We start from the raw sequence: 16,445 nt of genomic DNA on the forward strand, positions 1-16,445 counted from the left end.
GTGATAATTTTTCAGATGTAATCTATAATTTCGTTCTATAGGGGATAAAATTATAGAGGAAATTCAATTGAAAGTGCCTTTTGAGAAAAATTCTCAAACAGCACGCGTAGTGAGACCGACAGCTTTCGCTGTGAGTCTTGGAGGCATTGGAGGTACTTAGATGATCAAATTAAACACATTTTTTATCGGTATAAAACATTTTCCCTGACAAATTTTCCTATATAGCACTGGAGTTGAACTTCTGAGCTGTCATAGGTGAATCAGGATATATCTGACTGGCCCAAGTAAAGGTTTTAATTGCGCGAGGGAAGTACATAAGAGTTCGATAGACAGCGCTTTTTCTTACGGGAATAAGGACAGAAACGTGGCAACGAGGAATCTCTGTATTGTAGTGAGACTAAATTGTGCCCTTTTTTAACAGTTTACATATTCAATTATTAGTGACGTCATGGTAAAATTAGCATTGCCAGAACGCACTTTCCTTAAATTGTTTTAGAAGTGATATATTACTCTGTGTGTTTTTTTATTATTAGTTATTAATTAGATTATTTGTTTTGGTTACGAATGTGTGTATTAGAAATTTTGAGACAGTAAAATTGATAAAATCGTTATTTGACTCTTTCGTCGTTTGTTAACTAGTGCCGGAACGGCGTTTCGGCGCGTTCTGTAGCCATGACACCACTGTACACTACTGAAATTCAATTCTAAATTCAGTACTTACTCCACTCAGCTTTCATTAGTAACGGACATAAATTTGTCGCTGACCGTGTATATTAGTGGCGTAACTAGGAATATGCTTTGATCGTTCCTCATTATCAATCACAGCCCATCTGTGTAAAATTTTCTCTCAGGGAAAACAATGAGTGCAATTAGTCATAAATTACTTAGTATTTATTTCATTTGTCGCCCTTCATCTCCTATATTTCACGGGTAAATTTATATGCACAGTGAAGTAGAAATTATATGTCTCCCGTAATATTCCATCCATTCCTCGCGGTTTTAACGTGAGTCAAAATGTTTTCCTTATCGTAGGTATGCATAGTTCACTATTGGTCCCTATGAATCTTGCATGGCTTAACCGAGACACGCTGAATCTCAATGTTACCACCTCAACTGTCAAACTTCCAGAATATTCGAACTTAACGACTTCCAGATGATTCGAATCATTTCGTTCTTGAGATTGAATAATTCAAGAACGACTCTGTCAGAACAGAACAGTTCGAGAGAGTCATTTTGCATCGTCATCTCTAGCGATAAAGTTCAGTATGAAACTAGATCGAGTATAGTTATAAATTCCAATTTAACTGAGCCATTGTTATTTAAAACGATGGAAAGAGAAATTACACCGGTAATGGAACATAATTTCTTTGAAAAAATTAACTTTCATTCTTTATTAATTTTTATTAATTCTATATTACCTTTCAGGAACCGGGTGAAGGCCCTGTCGAGTCGATTATGGTATTTGCAGTGGGACAAGTAAGTTTAATTTGAAAATTCACTCTCACGGCCTTGCTGGGAGTTACTACTGACATTTACTGATATTTTTACCTGTTGAATATATTCATATATATATCTCTTGCGTTAATGCATGCTCCTGTGTAAGAAACTTTCATTTCATGGTGCAAAGATTAATGTAATATATATCTTCCTAATTTTTAGGGAATGAAACAAATTCTATTCCGAATTCAATTGACACAACCACTATACAAACTAAAGGAACACTACAGCGAAATGAGCGTAAGTACACCAGAAAATTATTCTTCTGATAGCGTGGGAAATCAGTTTTTCTATCTACCATTTTTTCTTTTCATCAAATAATTGTTTGATGACAATTTTGATAAAATGTAGGGTTTCCCGCTAAAAAAAACTAGATTTTCACCATCTAATGAATCGAATTTAAGAGAATTGACCCCAAGATTTTTTCTTTCATTGCAATGATATTTAGGCTCTTAAGGTTTCAATTGTGTATACTAAGAAACTATGTTCTTTTTCAGGGAATTCCAAGGGAAAATTTGAGTTTCAGGTGTGGGGATCGGCCCATAATAGACGATGAAACTGCTTTGGAGGTATTTGCATTTTATTTTTAATATTGAAGTATGAGGTGGTTTGGTCCAATGTCTTAAAGGTCTGATTTTTTTTTTCAGCTGGGCCTAAAAGATAATGGTATCATTGATGTGCAAGATTTGAGGGGATCAGCAATTTGTGCACCGCAAATGGTAATAATATGACTGTTTCGTCAATATATTAGTAGATTTAATTAGAATAGTTAATGCAAACATGGTAGAATGATAAATGATTACTGTTGCGAAGGACGTTTATTAATCATAGATATATTGTAATGGAAGTGAAATTACAAGATATCAATTATTAACAGTTTTCTTCGTTTGTTTTTGCCTCTTCTCTTTTACATCTATTCTTCTTTGGTTTTACCTTTGGAATTATATGCTCTGATAAGGACAGTATCATGCTTTTGGTGGTGATGACCCGCACCAACCCCTCACAACTAGCTCTTGGTGGATCCTTAAGTATAGAGATTGCCTTTGAATGTATCACTTTGCTTTAAGATGTAATAGTGATGTCAATAATGTGGTGAGGTGAGGTGAGGGGAAGTCCAATGTCTTAAAGTTCTGATTTTTCTTTCAGCTGGGCCTAAAAGATAATGGTTTTATTGATGTGCAAGATTTGAGGGGAGCAGCATTTTTTGATCCCATAAAGGTAAAAATTTAACTGTTTGGTCAATATATTAGTAGATTCAATTAGAATAGTTAATGAAAACACAGTAGAATGATAAATGACTACTGTTGGGAAGGAAGATTATTAATATCTTGTAATGGAAGTGAAATTGCAAGATATCAATTATTAACAGTCTTCTTTATTTGTTTTTGCCTCTTCTCTATTACATCGATTCTTCTTTGATTTTACTTTTGGAATTATATGCTCTGCTAAGGACAGTATGATCCTTTTGGTGGTGATGACCCGCACAAACCCCTCATAACTAGCTCTTTTTTTGGATCCTTAAGTATAGAGATTGCCTTTGAATGTAGCACTTGGCTTAAGATGTAATATAGTGAGGTCTATAGTGAGGTGAGGTGAGGGGAAGTCCAATGTCTTAATGTTCTGATTTTTTTTTCAGTTGGGCCTACAAGATAATGGTTTTATTGATGTGCAAGATTTTAGGGGAGCCGCAATTTGTGCACCGCAAATGGTAATAATTTCACTGTTTGGTCAATATATTAGTAGATTTAATTAGAATAGTTAATGAAAACATGGTAGAATGATAAATGACTGCTGTTGCAAAGGAAGATTATTAATCATAGAGTATTGTAATGGAAGTGAAATTACAAGATATCAATTATTAACAGTCTTCTTTATTTGTTTTTGCCTCTTCCCTTTTACATCTATTCTTCTTTGGTTTTTACTTTGGAATTATATGCTCTGCTGAGGACAGTATGATCTTTTTGTTGGTGACGAACCGCACAAACCCCTCATCACTAGCTCTTGGCGGATCCTTAACAGTAGAGATGGCCTTTGAATGTAACACTTGGCTTTAAGAAGTAATATAGTTAGGTCTTTAAGATTTATATGCAAAAAAACCTGAAGACATAAAACCACTATGAATATTTCATTGGAAAGAAAAATCATTATTTTTGAGTGAGAGCAGGAAAAATATTTAGATACAGAAGTTCAGGAAACATACTGAGTAGGTAAAATGTTGGCATCAAAATTTTAATTTTAAGTATTGGGTACGTATGACAGCTTTGAAGGGTTAAGTCCATCACTCCAGTAGCATATTATATTATTTTGATTCTATTCCCCTTTATATTGGTCTTCAACTCTTCCATTAGCTTAATTTGATTCTATATGTATAATTTTCATCACAATCAAATCATTTTATAACACAAAATTCATATCATTTCCTACTCGTCCCATTCATAAGTGTGAAGGAAAGCATGAACAACATTGAATCCTTTGGTGAGTTCAAGGATTTTATGATATAGAAAGCTTCATCCCCCACATAAAGATAGTTTGATTGATAATTTTTATGTCATTAAAGTTTAATAATTGGACCACAATTGTACTACTTTCGGTGGTTAGACCCTCTTGGTCAGTGGCGCCGACTCCATGGGGCCTGAGGGGGCCCGAGCCCCCTCAAAGATTCATTTTGGGGGGCGGAGCCCCCACAATAATTCAAGAAAATAATTAAGTTATATTATGCTTTGTGAAATCACAAAAATATATTGGTGATTTTTATTTCCCATACTTGACGATAGTTACCTTTTAAAATAAATTCAACAATGAGTGTTGGAAGAAATAATTATGAGGTTAAGCAGGTTAACTGAATCAAGAGGTGTGAATCATGGTAGTGTTTTGGTGCTGCAACACACTTTCAATTTAACCTCTTCCTGGTGCAAGACCCCCGATATGGGCCCCCCCAATATTTTTTATAAGTCGGCACCCCTGCTCTTGGTTGCTTAATGAAAGTGAGTTTGCTTAGCGTAAGTCTGTGGGACATCACTATTAAATGCACCTCCTGCAGATATATATCACTGTCCCTGTTATACGACCCATTAAGTCTGACCATACTAATCTAATTATGTGAAAATCAATCTTAGTTTTAATGTGCAAGTAATCTTGTGACAGAAATGTTGCTTGTCTTGTGAAGTAGGCCCAAAATGAACTATATCAATCACAGGGGTAGCCAGGTATTTCATTCGGGGGGAGGAGGGGGGTCCAAAACCAGGATGGAAAATTTTTGAAAAACTGGGTACTAATTTCTAAACAGGGTTTTTATTAAATTTTAGCATTTTTCATAATCGTAAAAACTTCATTTGTCAAAGAAATATTTTGTAAGTGTATGCTTTTTAAATATTTTCTTTTCTTTGGTGAAGGAGAAAAAAAACGTGTTTTTATATTTTGTGGGGAGGGGATCCAGACCCCCTGGACCTCTCCCTTGCTAGGCCACTGGTATCAAGCCTCATTTAAGGCCAATATTTACTTGCCTCATTTAAGACAAGCATTTTTAATTCAGTTTGGATATCATACTCTAACTTCACAGAATTGTTAAATAAATATGAAAGTGAAATAAGTTTCATGTTATGCTAATCAGTAATGTTAATTGTTTAGGAACTGGAGCCTGAGCCAGACATTCAAATAATAAAAGAATTCCAGAGTAATGTGGTAAACAAGGCAGTGGAGGTGAGTTCACTTTTTATGTAAGGTTTAACTGTCCGGAAAGGGACTATTCTTGTTACTTATTTCAATATTTTCATTTTATTTTGATTGTGTGGTAATCTATCCAAAGTTGGTACTTTCATCAATTACTGCCGTTGTGATACAAATGAACCCTTTAGTCATTTTTTGTTCCTTGCCAAGTCTTCAATCAAGGATTATTTTAAGCACCCAATTTTATTGATACATTACATTTAATGACAAAGTGTAGAATTAGTTTATTTGACCTAAGATTCAGTTTCTGCATAGATGCCAAAGAAGCCTCAAATATTTCTTTAATTTATGTTAGAAAGTTTTGTTAAAAAAATCAGTATTGTTCAAGGCTGCAAACATTTGTGCTTCAGATCTTGAGTATTATACAGCTGAGGTTCAATAGCAAAAGAAAAGATGGGAAAATGGAATAATAAAAATGGTGAAATTTATCAATAAGTAGATAAAAGCATCCACTCTTGCAAATACAGTGATTATTTCATGCATGTTGTGACTGTTAATATACCTTAAATTTGAAGGAAAGAGTAGTGGCTTGGAACTTTTGGTTTACCATGTGAGATTTTTATGAGCTACATTGAATGAACCATGTACTTCTCTCTATGCTGTCTCTCGATCCTCTCTGTACTTGTAATTTTGATGTTATTGCACTTTTAAAGCAGTCAGCAATTACAGATTTGATTGCCAAGTGGGAGATTTATTGTGTATTCCAGGGGTAGGGTATAGGAATTCTTATGTTTCAGGGTTAATTTTTATTGTTTATTGTCAATGTGCCAGAAAATTAGGCATTAATTTTTAATTCAGTTTAGATATCATACTCTGATTACACAGATTTTTTAATTAATATGGGAGTGAAATTATTTTGACACTATGCTAAGCAATTATGTTTTCATATTTTTTAAGGAACCGGATTCTGACATAGAGGTCGAATATGAAAACGTATGGATCCACGTGACTGTTGTGGTTGAGGTGAGTCTTCTCATGTGAGGTAAAACTGTTTATTTATTTTTATTTTTAGGCGCGTCTTGGCATAGCTCATAATGGCACTGCTTATGCCAAGTGCAGATTAAAGATAACGGGATGAATCCACCAAAGACTTGCATTCTAAATTTATCGGAAGGCTAGGGAGGCAATTTATAGACATCATCATCATCTCAAGTCAATTGTCGAAGGATCAATTGTCCAAGGGATGATTTTATACAGTTATTTATTCTGCTCATCTAAATACCACCGTTTGCATAGTGACATTTTTATTCTCTTACATAATTTTATAAAAAAGCTGTAAAAATTCTTTACGAAAAGTAGTTTAGGAGTTGATTTTAGTTTCTAGTTGGATCCAGCTACAATCTAATGATACAGAGCATTCAATGTAAATTGGAAAATACATTATGAACATCAACAAATCAATAAAATGAAGGAATATTAAGAATATTACCAACTTAAGAATAGTACTTATGGGCAGCATGTCATAATTACCAAATATTTTCATTATTCAAAATAATTTCAATGTAAGTGCACAAGTGATAATATGATTGAATTGTATATAGAATATTACCTTAAGCTATCTCTTCAAATAATTTATAACGGCAAAATATCAATAAGTTGCAGGGTTTTGCTTTTTATTAAAGCAAGGAACATTTATTCCATCTAATGTGCTATTCTGCATCGTTATAATTTACATTGGAATCAATGTTTTAGCATCTCTAGTCATCTAAATATTTTACTATCCCTAGTCATCTAAATATTCTTTCCTTGCATGTATTATAATGGAATGTAAAATAAGAAACTAAATATTTTATTAATTTTTACCTTGCCAATAAACTGGATGATTTAAAAATAATAGTGTCTTAGACATTACTGGATTTGTGTATGACCTTGATTAGGCCATTGAAATTAGTGGATACTAACTACAAAATTACTACCCATTTTCCTTTGAGTAGGAAATACTTATTTTAAGATAAGGGTTATTACAATGTTTTTCAAACTCTTCCTAGGGCTTGAGAGACCGGCTTTGCAAAGCCCAGGTCAATGAACCTTTGAATGCCTTAAAAAGAAACTATAGGGACATCAAGGTAAGTGAACTAAAGCAATTTTATCCAGCAATGGTTGAGTATATCTCAGTAGTAATCTCCTTTTAAATTCGCTATTACTAGTATCTAACGGCTTGTCTTCTTGAGGACACCAGCCATAGCTTTGTGCATGAATTAGGTAAATGCTTATATATTTGACTATTTTGTGAATGCCAAAAGGTACCTTCTGAAAATATTCTCCATTTCAGAAATTGGATTTATCCTCCTTGACATTTGTGTACAAAGGTCGCATTGTTGGTGATGATGACACTCCACGAATGGTAAAAGATTTGTTTCATTGTTGACCGTTGTGATTTGTGTATAATGTAAAATTATTAACTGGCATACTTACTGCTTTGATATTTTTCAGCTGAAGATGATGGACCATGATGTTGTGTGGACCTGTTTGGTATAATAAATGCATGAATGAAAGTTTTAAGGCTTTCGCCAGATTTATATGAGGCAACTAAGTGTACTGGGCATTCAAATAAAAGAAGTACACCTGCTTTGTAAAATTGATCCTTTGACCCTATGTATGAGAGTAGATAGCACCCACATATTCTGGCATGGATGGTGGTGAATCTCCTCATTAATTTTAATCCTGTTTAATTGTGCATATTTTTGTATTCACTTGTTTCATATGTACTTCTCCTCATGTGAAATTTCACATGTGTATCAATGTTTACATGCCATCATATTTTTCTTATAAGCATCCTGTAAGTTAACAATACACTGAAGAAAAATGCCAATAAAAATTTTTTTCTAACTGAAGTTTTGAGCCATTGAAAATGTATTTTTTATTATAGTTATTTCAAAGAGGTTTCAGAGATATTGTCCATCACAAAGGCTAAGAAATGGAATACCATTCTCTAAAAAATCTTGTAAAAATTCTGTACCACCTGCTGAGACTATTATAGTATCTTTGTGAGGTGTTTCACCGATGATACTGAGGAAATGGCGAGTATTTCATTTGATATTTTAGGTCGCATTCAGAATTTTGTATGATGAGCATTGTATTTCCAGGCCAAGCTGAGAAATCAGTATGTCATGGCTCATGAGGTACTCCTAGTCAAACCTAGAAATTTGAAGGAACTTAATGAGAAATATAAGAGAGATGACCCCTGTCGTACTCAGATTAAATCTATTCCTCCGTCCATTCATTCTCATTATACATATTCAGCATCAAAGAAGGAAATTGTTAATGAAAGGGGAAAGATACCCATTTTCAAAATATTGAAACATAATTTTCTAAGGAGGAGTTTCACAGTACAAATATACATGGTGACTCACTGAACTTTGGTTTGGACTGAAATTAGCAATCACAAAAAATATAGCCTAAAAATAATGTTACAATAAAATAAACAAATATATTACGCAGGAAAGTTCATGTCATAATGACAAAAATATTCTAAGTTCTCAATTTGGCTATTTGTTATGGAGCCAAATATACTGGTTCCCTCTCTAGTAACCACTGGGCTATATTCTTGCCATCTCTGACTCTCCCCTATCATATTCTCTGTATATGGAAGGCAATAAAAGAATATAAAATAACTGTACTCGATGGGATATTTCCCTCGCAATAAAACTGTAAGAATATTTTCTTTTGCAATGAAGATTTCATGGGTAAGGCTTGCCATATATCATTTCTTTGAATCTCCAATGAGCAACATGCCCATTGTCGAAAGAGATTCAGGATTCCAATGCCATTCAGTTTGTACATAATGTTCATGTACAATTTACTCCAACTGAGAGTGGTTTCTATCTTAATCTCACGTGATTGGTTACCAGTCCTCTCAGAATTTTAGGAGTTGGTTACAAGGAGGTTTAGCTGCTGTCTTTTTTGATCATGTTGCTATGCTGTTGGATCCTAAATGATTTTTTATCTATGAGATATTTTTGAAAACCTGAAATGAGCAAGTTACAACAAAGAGCCAGCTTATATGGGAGGCATGGAGGTCACCTCTAAGTGGTCCCTTTCAGTGGCGCAGCAAGGGGGGGGGGGTTTTGGGGGGATAAAACCCCCCCCAGAGCTCAGAGAAATTTTTAATTTTAATCCATTTTACTTATTTGGATCAGTATTACTCATAGAATAGCGTTAGAATTTATCAAATATCTCTCAGAAAGCTGTAAAACTCGCCATTTTGAACAAATATTCTTCAATTTTTTCTGGAGGGCCCCCGCAACTCCCGCAATACCCCCACACCCGTAAGTATTAGTTGCTCCTAAACCCCCCCTTAGCCTTAATTCCTAGCTGCGCCCCTGGTCCCTTTGACTCTCTGTATGAGAGTAGATAGCACCCACATCTTCTGGCAAGGATGGTGGTGACTCTCCTTGTTCAAGTTAAGGTTGGTGTGGGGGGGGGGGGTTTTCTATGCACAATATGTCCCAGCCTACCATCCCTTTTCGGGTGAATCAGTATATAAGGAAGCAAATTTGATCATAGCTCTCCTTCTTGATTATAAACTACCTATATTCTCTAAACTCTATCAGCTCCTCAGAAGACATCATGGGAAAGGGCTCCACCAATTGGGAATGACTTGAAAATTTTTACTCCTGGGTACTCGCTTAAACTTCTCTTGTTGGGGTTAAACCCTTCTATGAATTTGTTTAATTGTGCACGAACTTTGTATTCACTTGTTTCATATGTGCTTCTCCTCATGTGAAACTTCACATGTATGTATCATTTTTTATATACGCCATCATATTCTTTTTTATTTCATCTTATTCACACTTAAGGATATTGGAATGCTTTTGGCAAAAGGAGAAAAAATAAATTAAGAAAAAATAAATAAAGAGAAATTACTTTTCCCACTTATGGGCATTAATCTACACCATTATGAGCAACATAATTTTGAAAGGTAACCTCCATGAAAGACAGGTAAAAACACTATACAGACCCAGGCAATATGCGAAAAATTTTCAAAAATTAAGTTCAATTGCCATTATGTATAATGATTTTCTGTGCTATGTCCAACATGGGCGGAGTTTTTGGGGGGGGGGGAGCCAGTAGGAGCCTGGCCCCCTACCTTAAATTGTAATTTGTCTGATGAATATCATGAAACCTGTGCATTCAAATGCAATGAAAACATAGGCGTACCCAGCGAGGGGCAGGAGGGGGCAGCTGTCCCCCCTAGAAGCAAAAATTGCAAACGTCTTTAAGGAAAATAACATTTTTTCAAGTTTAAAAACTAATAAAGAGCTTTTGCAGGTTCCTTAAAATGTTGATTCCGCGGTGCGGGGTGGCGCCCAAGGGGGGGGATTGCATTACGACGGACGATATCTCCTACACGCTTAGAGATAGGTTAAAACAAACAGAAAATCGGCCCTAAAGAACTTTACTTTTACGTTTTACATTGAAATAGTGCTTTTTTGGCCCCAAAAAACTCAATTGAGGGTCCTTAGTATTTAGGGCCCTTGGGGCACGGGTTGCCGTTATTTTAAAGTAATCAAATTTTAACACGTGAATATGAACACCATTTGGATCATTTTGAGACCAGGAAAACATAACATTTCGCAATTCTGAAAAATAAGGGCCGGCCTATTGAACAGCCATGGATTGTCCCCCTAGTTTTGATCCTGGGTACGCCCTTGAATGAAAACAAAACATTGAGAGTATAAATAAATTTTTGACTTAGATGGTACTTGTGATTAGTAGTTTCAATTGCTTAGTGGATTGAAATGCTGATTTTAAGGGATAATTTAAACTAATTTTGAAGGGGAGTGCCCCGGGGAGTTATAGATTTTCGTCTTCAATTTGATCATTTTTTCGCCGGTTTCAATTAAATTTCAATTGCGAAAAGCAGGAGGAGATATTTTTTATCATAGTAATGGCTTTTACCTATTTGAGAAATCTTATTCCAAGCGCGAAGATAGGAAGACTTCAACAGAGAGAATTGGTCTCCTACATGGGCGTACCCAGCGAGGGGCAGGGGGGGGGGGGCATTAAATACTTTTGCGATTTTTTCTTCAATTGCAGCTGCCCCCCCTTGAAGCAAAAATCGCAGAAGTATTTAAGCAAAATCAGTACTGAATTGAAACGAAAGTATTCAACAAATTTTCTTTAAACCCACGAAAAATGATATGTGTTAGTAGATATAAGATATGTAACTAAAATAAAACTATTTTTCAAGGAAATAATCACATAAACTGATGTCACGACTTGGCTTGCCCACCCCCTATACCATAGCTTGCCCCCCCCTAATTATGATCCTGGGTACGCCCTTGGGCCAGGGTATGAGTTATGTTACGGGAGGCAAGACGAGAGTTATAAAAGCCTCTAGCGAGAACACAAAAGGGGGGTGTGTATATTCTCCTTGTGGGAACTTTTCCCTAGAGCGGAGCCCACATTGGGCGGCACTAAGCAGTACAACGTCAAATGATGTTTCCCCCACTCCTTCGCCTCTGTCAGGGGAGGGCAGTACTCCTCGCTTGTTCCAAAGGAACTTTGGAAGTCGATTCGAAGCGGGCCACAATGGTCGAAAATCGGAAAAGCCCAGTCAAAATTACAAAAAGGCTTTTTTAGGGTTAGAAAATTTTAATTTCGCATGTTTACTCCGATATGATTGAACTTATGACAATGTAACCGATTTGACATAATTCTTACCCGTAACTGAGATACAGAGGCTCAAACTTGAGCGAATTTCTATGAAACATCTCGTCTAAAATTTTCTCTGTTAAAGTTCCAAATTGAGTATATGAAATAATCTCATAAACCAATAAAGCGCTGCTATAATTTTCTTAAAATGTTGGTTTCATTCACCTTTTCCATGCTAAAATGTCTCAATGTCACAACTTGGTTTACCCCCCCTAGTTATGATCTTGGGTAAGCCCTTGGTGTCCTACAGACACAATGCGTCTTCGGAACTTCGTCGGAGAGACACCTGACGTGCATTTCGGGAAAAAACGTATGGTCTGTACGGTTTTTGACGCATGCTTCTCAAGAAATATGCACTAATCAGTTAAATTTGGCTGACATAAATTTCTATGAAAACAATTTTCTATTCCTGAATAACATTTTGCGCGTACGCCGTCAAGTCCGTGGACATCAAAAGCATATTCATACCTTCCCGTGGCAGACTTACATGTAATGTTTCATTGAATGTGACATTGAAGCTATCAACCTTCGATAACAAGATCGAAAATTAAGCCTCATGAGGTTTTCTTTTGAATTTATCTGCGAATAATCTAAGAATACTCCTACCATACGTCAAAACCTATCCAGGCATACGTGAGTACTGAAATCTCTCTCTAATTGCTGCGTACGGATGATTTATTGACTTTTTTTACAAGAGTGACTTACTGTGCTGACATTAGTACTGTTCCCCAGTGCTTACCATTTTCAATACTTATACGTATATGTGTTATTTCTTAAATACCAACTTTTGATGCGAGGAATAGGTGTTTGGCATCATTTTGAAGAATAAATTTTGCTTTTGTTTTTTTTATTTGCTTATTTAGAGGTTAGTATCTTTTTGTTGAAAAACGGCAAAGTAATAATGCATCAAATACGGAGGGCGTAATATTACGCCCGTAGAAAAAATCGAAAGATTTCACTTGGCGTAATATTACGCCCATAGCATGCTATGTGTTGTCCTGTATGTCTTTGCCGAAGGCGAAGGGGACAGCGCCATTTTCCCTGCCGGCAAATTCTCGCAATCCTTCTACTTCCCCCCCCCCCCCTATGGCGCCGCCGTCCTGCCCCCAACTCCGCCACCACCTCCGCCCCCATATCCTCCCCCACCTCCGCCTCCAGCCAGGCAGCCATCTTTGGCGAAGAGCCTTTGCCCGCCAGCCGCCTCCCATCGCTTTGCATGCCGCCCCTCCTCCGCCTCACTCCGCCCCCGACCGCCCCTCTCCCCTACTCCCCCGCCCCACGGCCGCACCACTATGCCCCCGCGCTTCCCCTCTTCGCCCCACACTCCCCACTGCATCCGGCTGAGCGATAAAAATGGGTCTGTGTGGGTTGGAAGCACGTTCGTTTTCCCGAGTTCGTGTCGTTTCCGTGAGAAACTCCGAGATTACAAGGCGAGGGTTTCGAGGAGCGTGTGGCTTGGAAGGAGCCAAAGAAAGGTCTCTCACGAATGCATTCTCTCGCGAATGAGCAATGCTTTGTCCACTCCCGCTTACCCTTTTTCGCGAGAAGTATATTTTTAATGAAATGAAAAAGGGAGATAGCAGGGATGGGGAAAAAGGGATGAGCAATTCATTGGAAGATGAATACTGATAATTTTCAACATACCTCGGGAATATTAACTCTTGCTTTTGTTTTAACTGAATTGACAACAATCCATGCACTAAATGTTTTCTTTTCTCTTTTATAATGTACTTTCAAACGTTTTTATGTACAAAAAAATTAGTGCTTTGGGGCTCAATTCGCGACATTTTGCGAGTTCAAAACCCATTTCCCGATTCTGTATGGTACATTTTTTAACCTCTTACAACTACAAGGACATTTTTGTCTAAATTATTAAAATTTAAAATCGTGAAATATTCCTATCTCTACTGATAAGGTTAGAAGAATTCCGGAAATATGACGCAAAATTCGATAGACCAATTCAAAAAAATAGTCGTTGAGGGAGGAATATCAGCCACTTTCCTATCCCCAAGTTTTTGATGAGGCAATGATGGCAGTGGCAAAAGTACATACTATACCACCCCATCCCCTCCCATCATCACGACAAAAGTCGTCAATATTAAGCCAGAAGCGATTTAACTGTCAAACAACCAATAACATTAATATCCTAAGACGGAGTTTTTCGTCATGATTTCCAGATTTCTTTTAGGGTTCTAAGTATTCAATGTCCAATGAATTACTCATTAACTTGTCACAGATTCTTCGAATTTATTTCAGCAGCACATTTCGTAACACTTGATGGCAAGAACCAGGAAATTTTAAAATAAACGAGCATTCATAGAGTTCATGCATCATAAATATTTGACTGCAAAATTTAGCCATGAAAAAGTATTTCCCATGAAGTAGGATCTGAGATGAGACAGGTTAAGGGGCGGACACATCGCCAGAAATATACTTGGAGGAGCTTGGGTGGTATGTGTGTTACCTATACCGATGTTATATTCTCAATCCGCATGTATTGGGAAAGCAAAAATCAGTTACATATTTCGTTGACGTAATGCTGAGAGCTAAATTCATCATTGGTTATTATCAGACAGCATGAAATGCAACTTTATCGAAAAATGGAGTGCCACAGAAGTTCCCACTTGGATTACCTTTCATGGAACCACATTTGGAGTACGCTGCTAGTGCATGGCACCTGTATAAAAAAGGAATGGTTTCGACAATGTAGTGTTTATGATCTTGGAGTATAGGTCCAAGATCATAAACACTACACTAGATTTAGCTCTAGGATAGTTTGACAAGGACTAGATAAAATAGATTTTGTGTGCAGTGTTAATCAAGGCCGTAGCCAGAAAATATTTTCGGGGGGGGGGGCTCATGGAATATTAGACAAACATAAAATTTTTTTATAAGATAAATAAAATAGCGTATACGGTTAAATATACATATTTATTATGAACCCTCAAAGGAACCTATACTCCAAGATCATAAAAACTACATTGTTGTAGTAATTAAGGAAGGTCAGGAGAAGAAACTTTATTCATTGGAATGGTTTCGGTCATAGAATAAAGACACGAGCAGCAAAATTAATTAAATTAAAAATTTGTACAATAAACACTGTAGCGTAATTGAATTAACTAGGAATTAAGAATGTGAAAGTCTAACCGATCTGAGGGAAAAATTTAGATTAAATCTTTTGCGGACAACTCAAGTGGAATAGGAGATCGGGTTGGTCTGGTGGCTATAATGTTGGCTTCCCACCCGGCGGGCTCGGGTTCAAATATCGGGAGTGGTAGAGAATTTTCAGAGACTGCCCGATCCCTGCTTGAGTGCTGTGTGGAGGACATTTCAAGCGCAACACTCCGTCCGTCGGATGGGACGTTAAGCCGTGGTCCCTTTGGCGCCTTTCGTTAAGAGCAGGCTAATGCCGACGCCTGGTTTCTCTCCACCCTTCCTTCCAGGGGCGCAGCTAGGAATTAAGGCTTGGGGGGTTTAGATGCAACTAACATCGGGGTGTGTGGAGGTATGGTATACCCACCAGGATAAGCGGTAGGTGAGGGATTAATAAATTGCGGAATTTTAAAAATAATGGTTCAAAATGGTGAGCTTTACGGCTTTCTGAGGGATATTTTATTCATCCTTACACTATTATATTAGTAATATCAAACCAATTATGAAAAATGAGTTAAGCTCAAAAATTTCTCTGAGCTCTGGGGGGGGGGGGTTTAACCCCCAAAACCCCTTCCTCGCTGCGCCACTACTTCCTTCCATACTCTTCCCTCATGGCGCAAATGACCTCAGCTGCCGGTCGCCTCCTCCGAATACCATACCATCAAGTAGAATACTTTTTGTCAGATCTACTATTATGAAAGAGATACAATATCATGATAGGAACGGTCACAAGGATAAGAATAGTGAAATGGACTGCGGAACCGATAGATTTAAAATGCCGTTTTATCCGCATACAATAAGGAAAATAATACATGCGATAATTTAGCTCTAGGATAGTTTGACTAGGACTAGATAAAATAGATTTTGTGTGCAGTGTTAATCAAGGCCGTAGCCAGAAAATATTTTCGGGGGGGGGGGGGGGGTTCATGGAATATTAGACAAACATAAAATTTTTTTATAAGATAAACAAAACAGCGTATACGGTTAAATATACATATTTATTATGAACCCTCAAAGGAAAATATAAAAATATTATCATAAAATTGAATTTAGCCTTCCAGCTTTTTTATGCAGCGACCAAATGAATTAACGCCTCGGTGTCGATGTCAATTCTGCGGTCCCTCAGGAGGCTCATAAGTCACTCACCTCTCCACTAATTCACAGCACTATTATTTCACACACTGCACGACAGCTATACACACTGCACCTACAAATTCGCTTGGATAATTATTGACTTAAGTCGCATTGGACTACTAGATGTCCATGCACCACTATATAATATCGTCGTGTGAGCACCAAGCGAGCATAAAGTATCTATTTAATTTTTTTTTCATTTCGGGGGGGGGGGGTTTATTCCCCCTTGATCCCCCCTGACTACGGCCTTGGTGTTAATAACTTGCTATATTTGTACA

General features: G+C 36.9%; 1 protein-coding gene across 1 annotated transcript; it reads left to right on the forward strand.

Annotated features, from left to right (window-relative positions):
• The first annotated feature begins 1,258 nt into the window (after positions 1 to 1,258).
• Positions 1,259 to 8,057, forward strand: LOC124171194. Its single transcript, XM_046550333.1, has 12 exons — positions 1,259 to 1,348; positions 1,426 to 1,476; positions 1,660 to 1,737; positions 1,995 to 2,066; positions 2,145 to 2,216; positions 2,644 to 2,715; positions 3,134 to 3,205; positions 5,125 to 5,196; positions 6,121 to 6,186; positions 7,212 to 7,289; positions 7,496 to 7,567; positions 7,657 to 8,057. The coding sequence occupies exons 1-12, from the start codon at positions 1,328 to 1,330 to the stop codon at positions 7,699 to 7,701; spliced, it is 771 nt and encodes a 256-aa protein (XP_046406289.1). The 5' UTR covers positions 1,259 to 1,327; the 3' UTR covers positions 7,702 to 8,057.
• Positions 8,058 to 16,445: the final 8,388 nt, after the last annotated feature.

Source organism: Ischnura elegans, chromosome X (assembly GCF_921293095.1).
Source record: "Ischnura elegans chromosome X, ioIscEleg1.1, whole genome shotgun sequence".
NCBI lineage: Eukaryota > Metazoa > Arthropoda > Insecta > Odonata > Coenagrionidae > Ischnura > Ischnura elegans.

Bases quoted from the DNA above. Each gene is read 5' to 3' on its own strand.
- LOC124171194 (XM_046550333.1), top strand. From the start codon at position 1,328: ATGGAAAGAGAAATTACACCG. The intron at 1,349-1,425 runs GTAATGGAACAT...ATTACCTTTCAG, and splicing joins TGGAAAGAGAAATTACACCG to GAACCGGGTGAAGGCCCTGT. The intron at 1,477-1,659 runs GTAAGTTTAATT...CCTAATTTTTAG, and splicing joins TGGTATTTGCAGTGGGACAA to GGAATGAAACAAATTCTATT.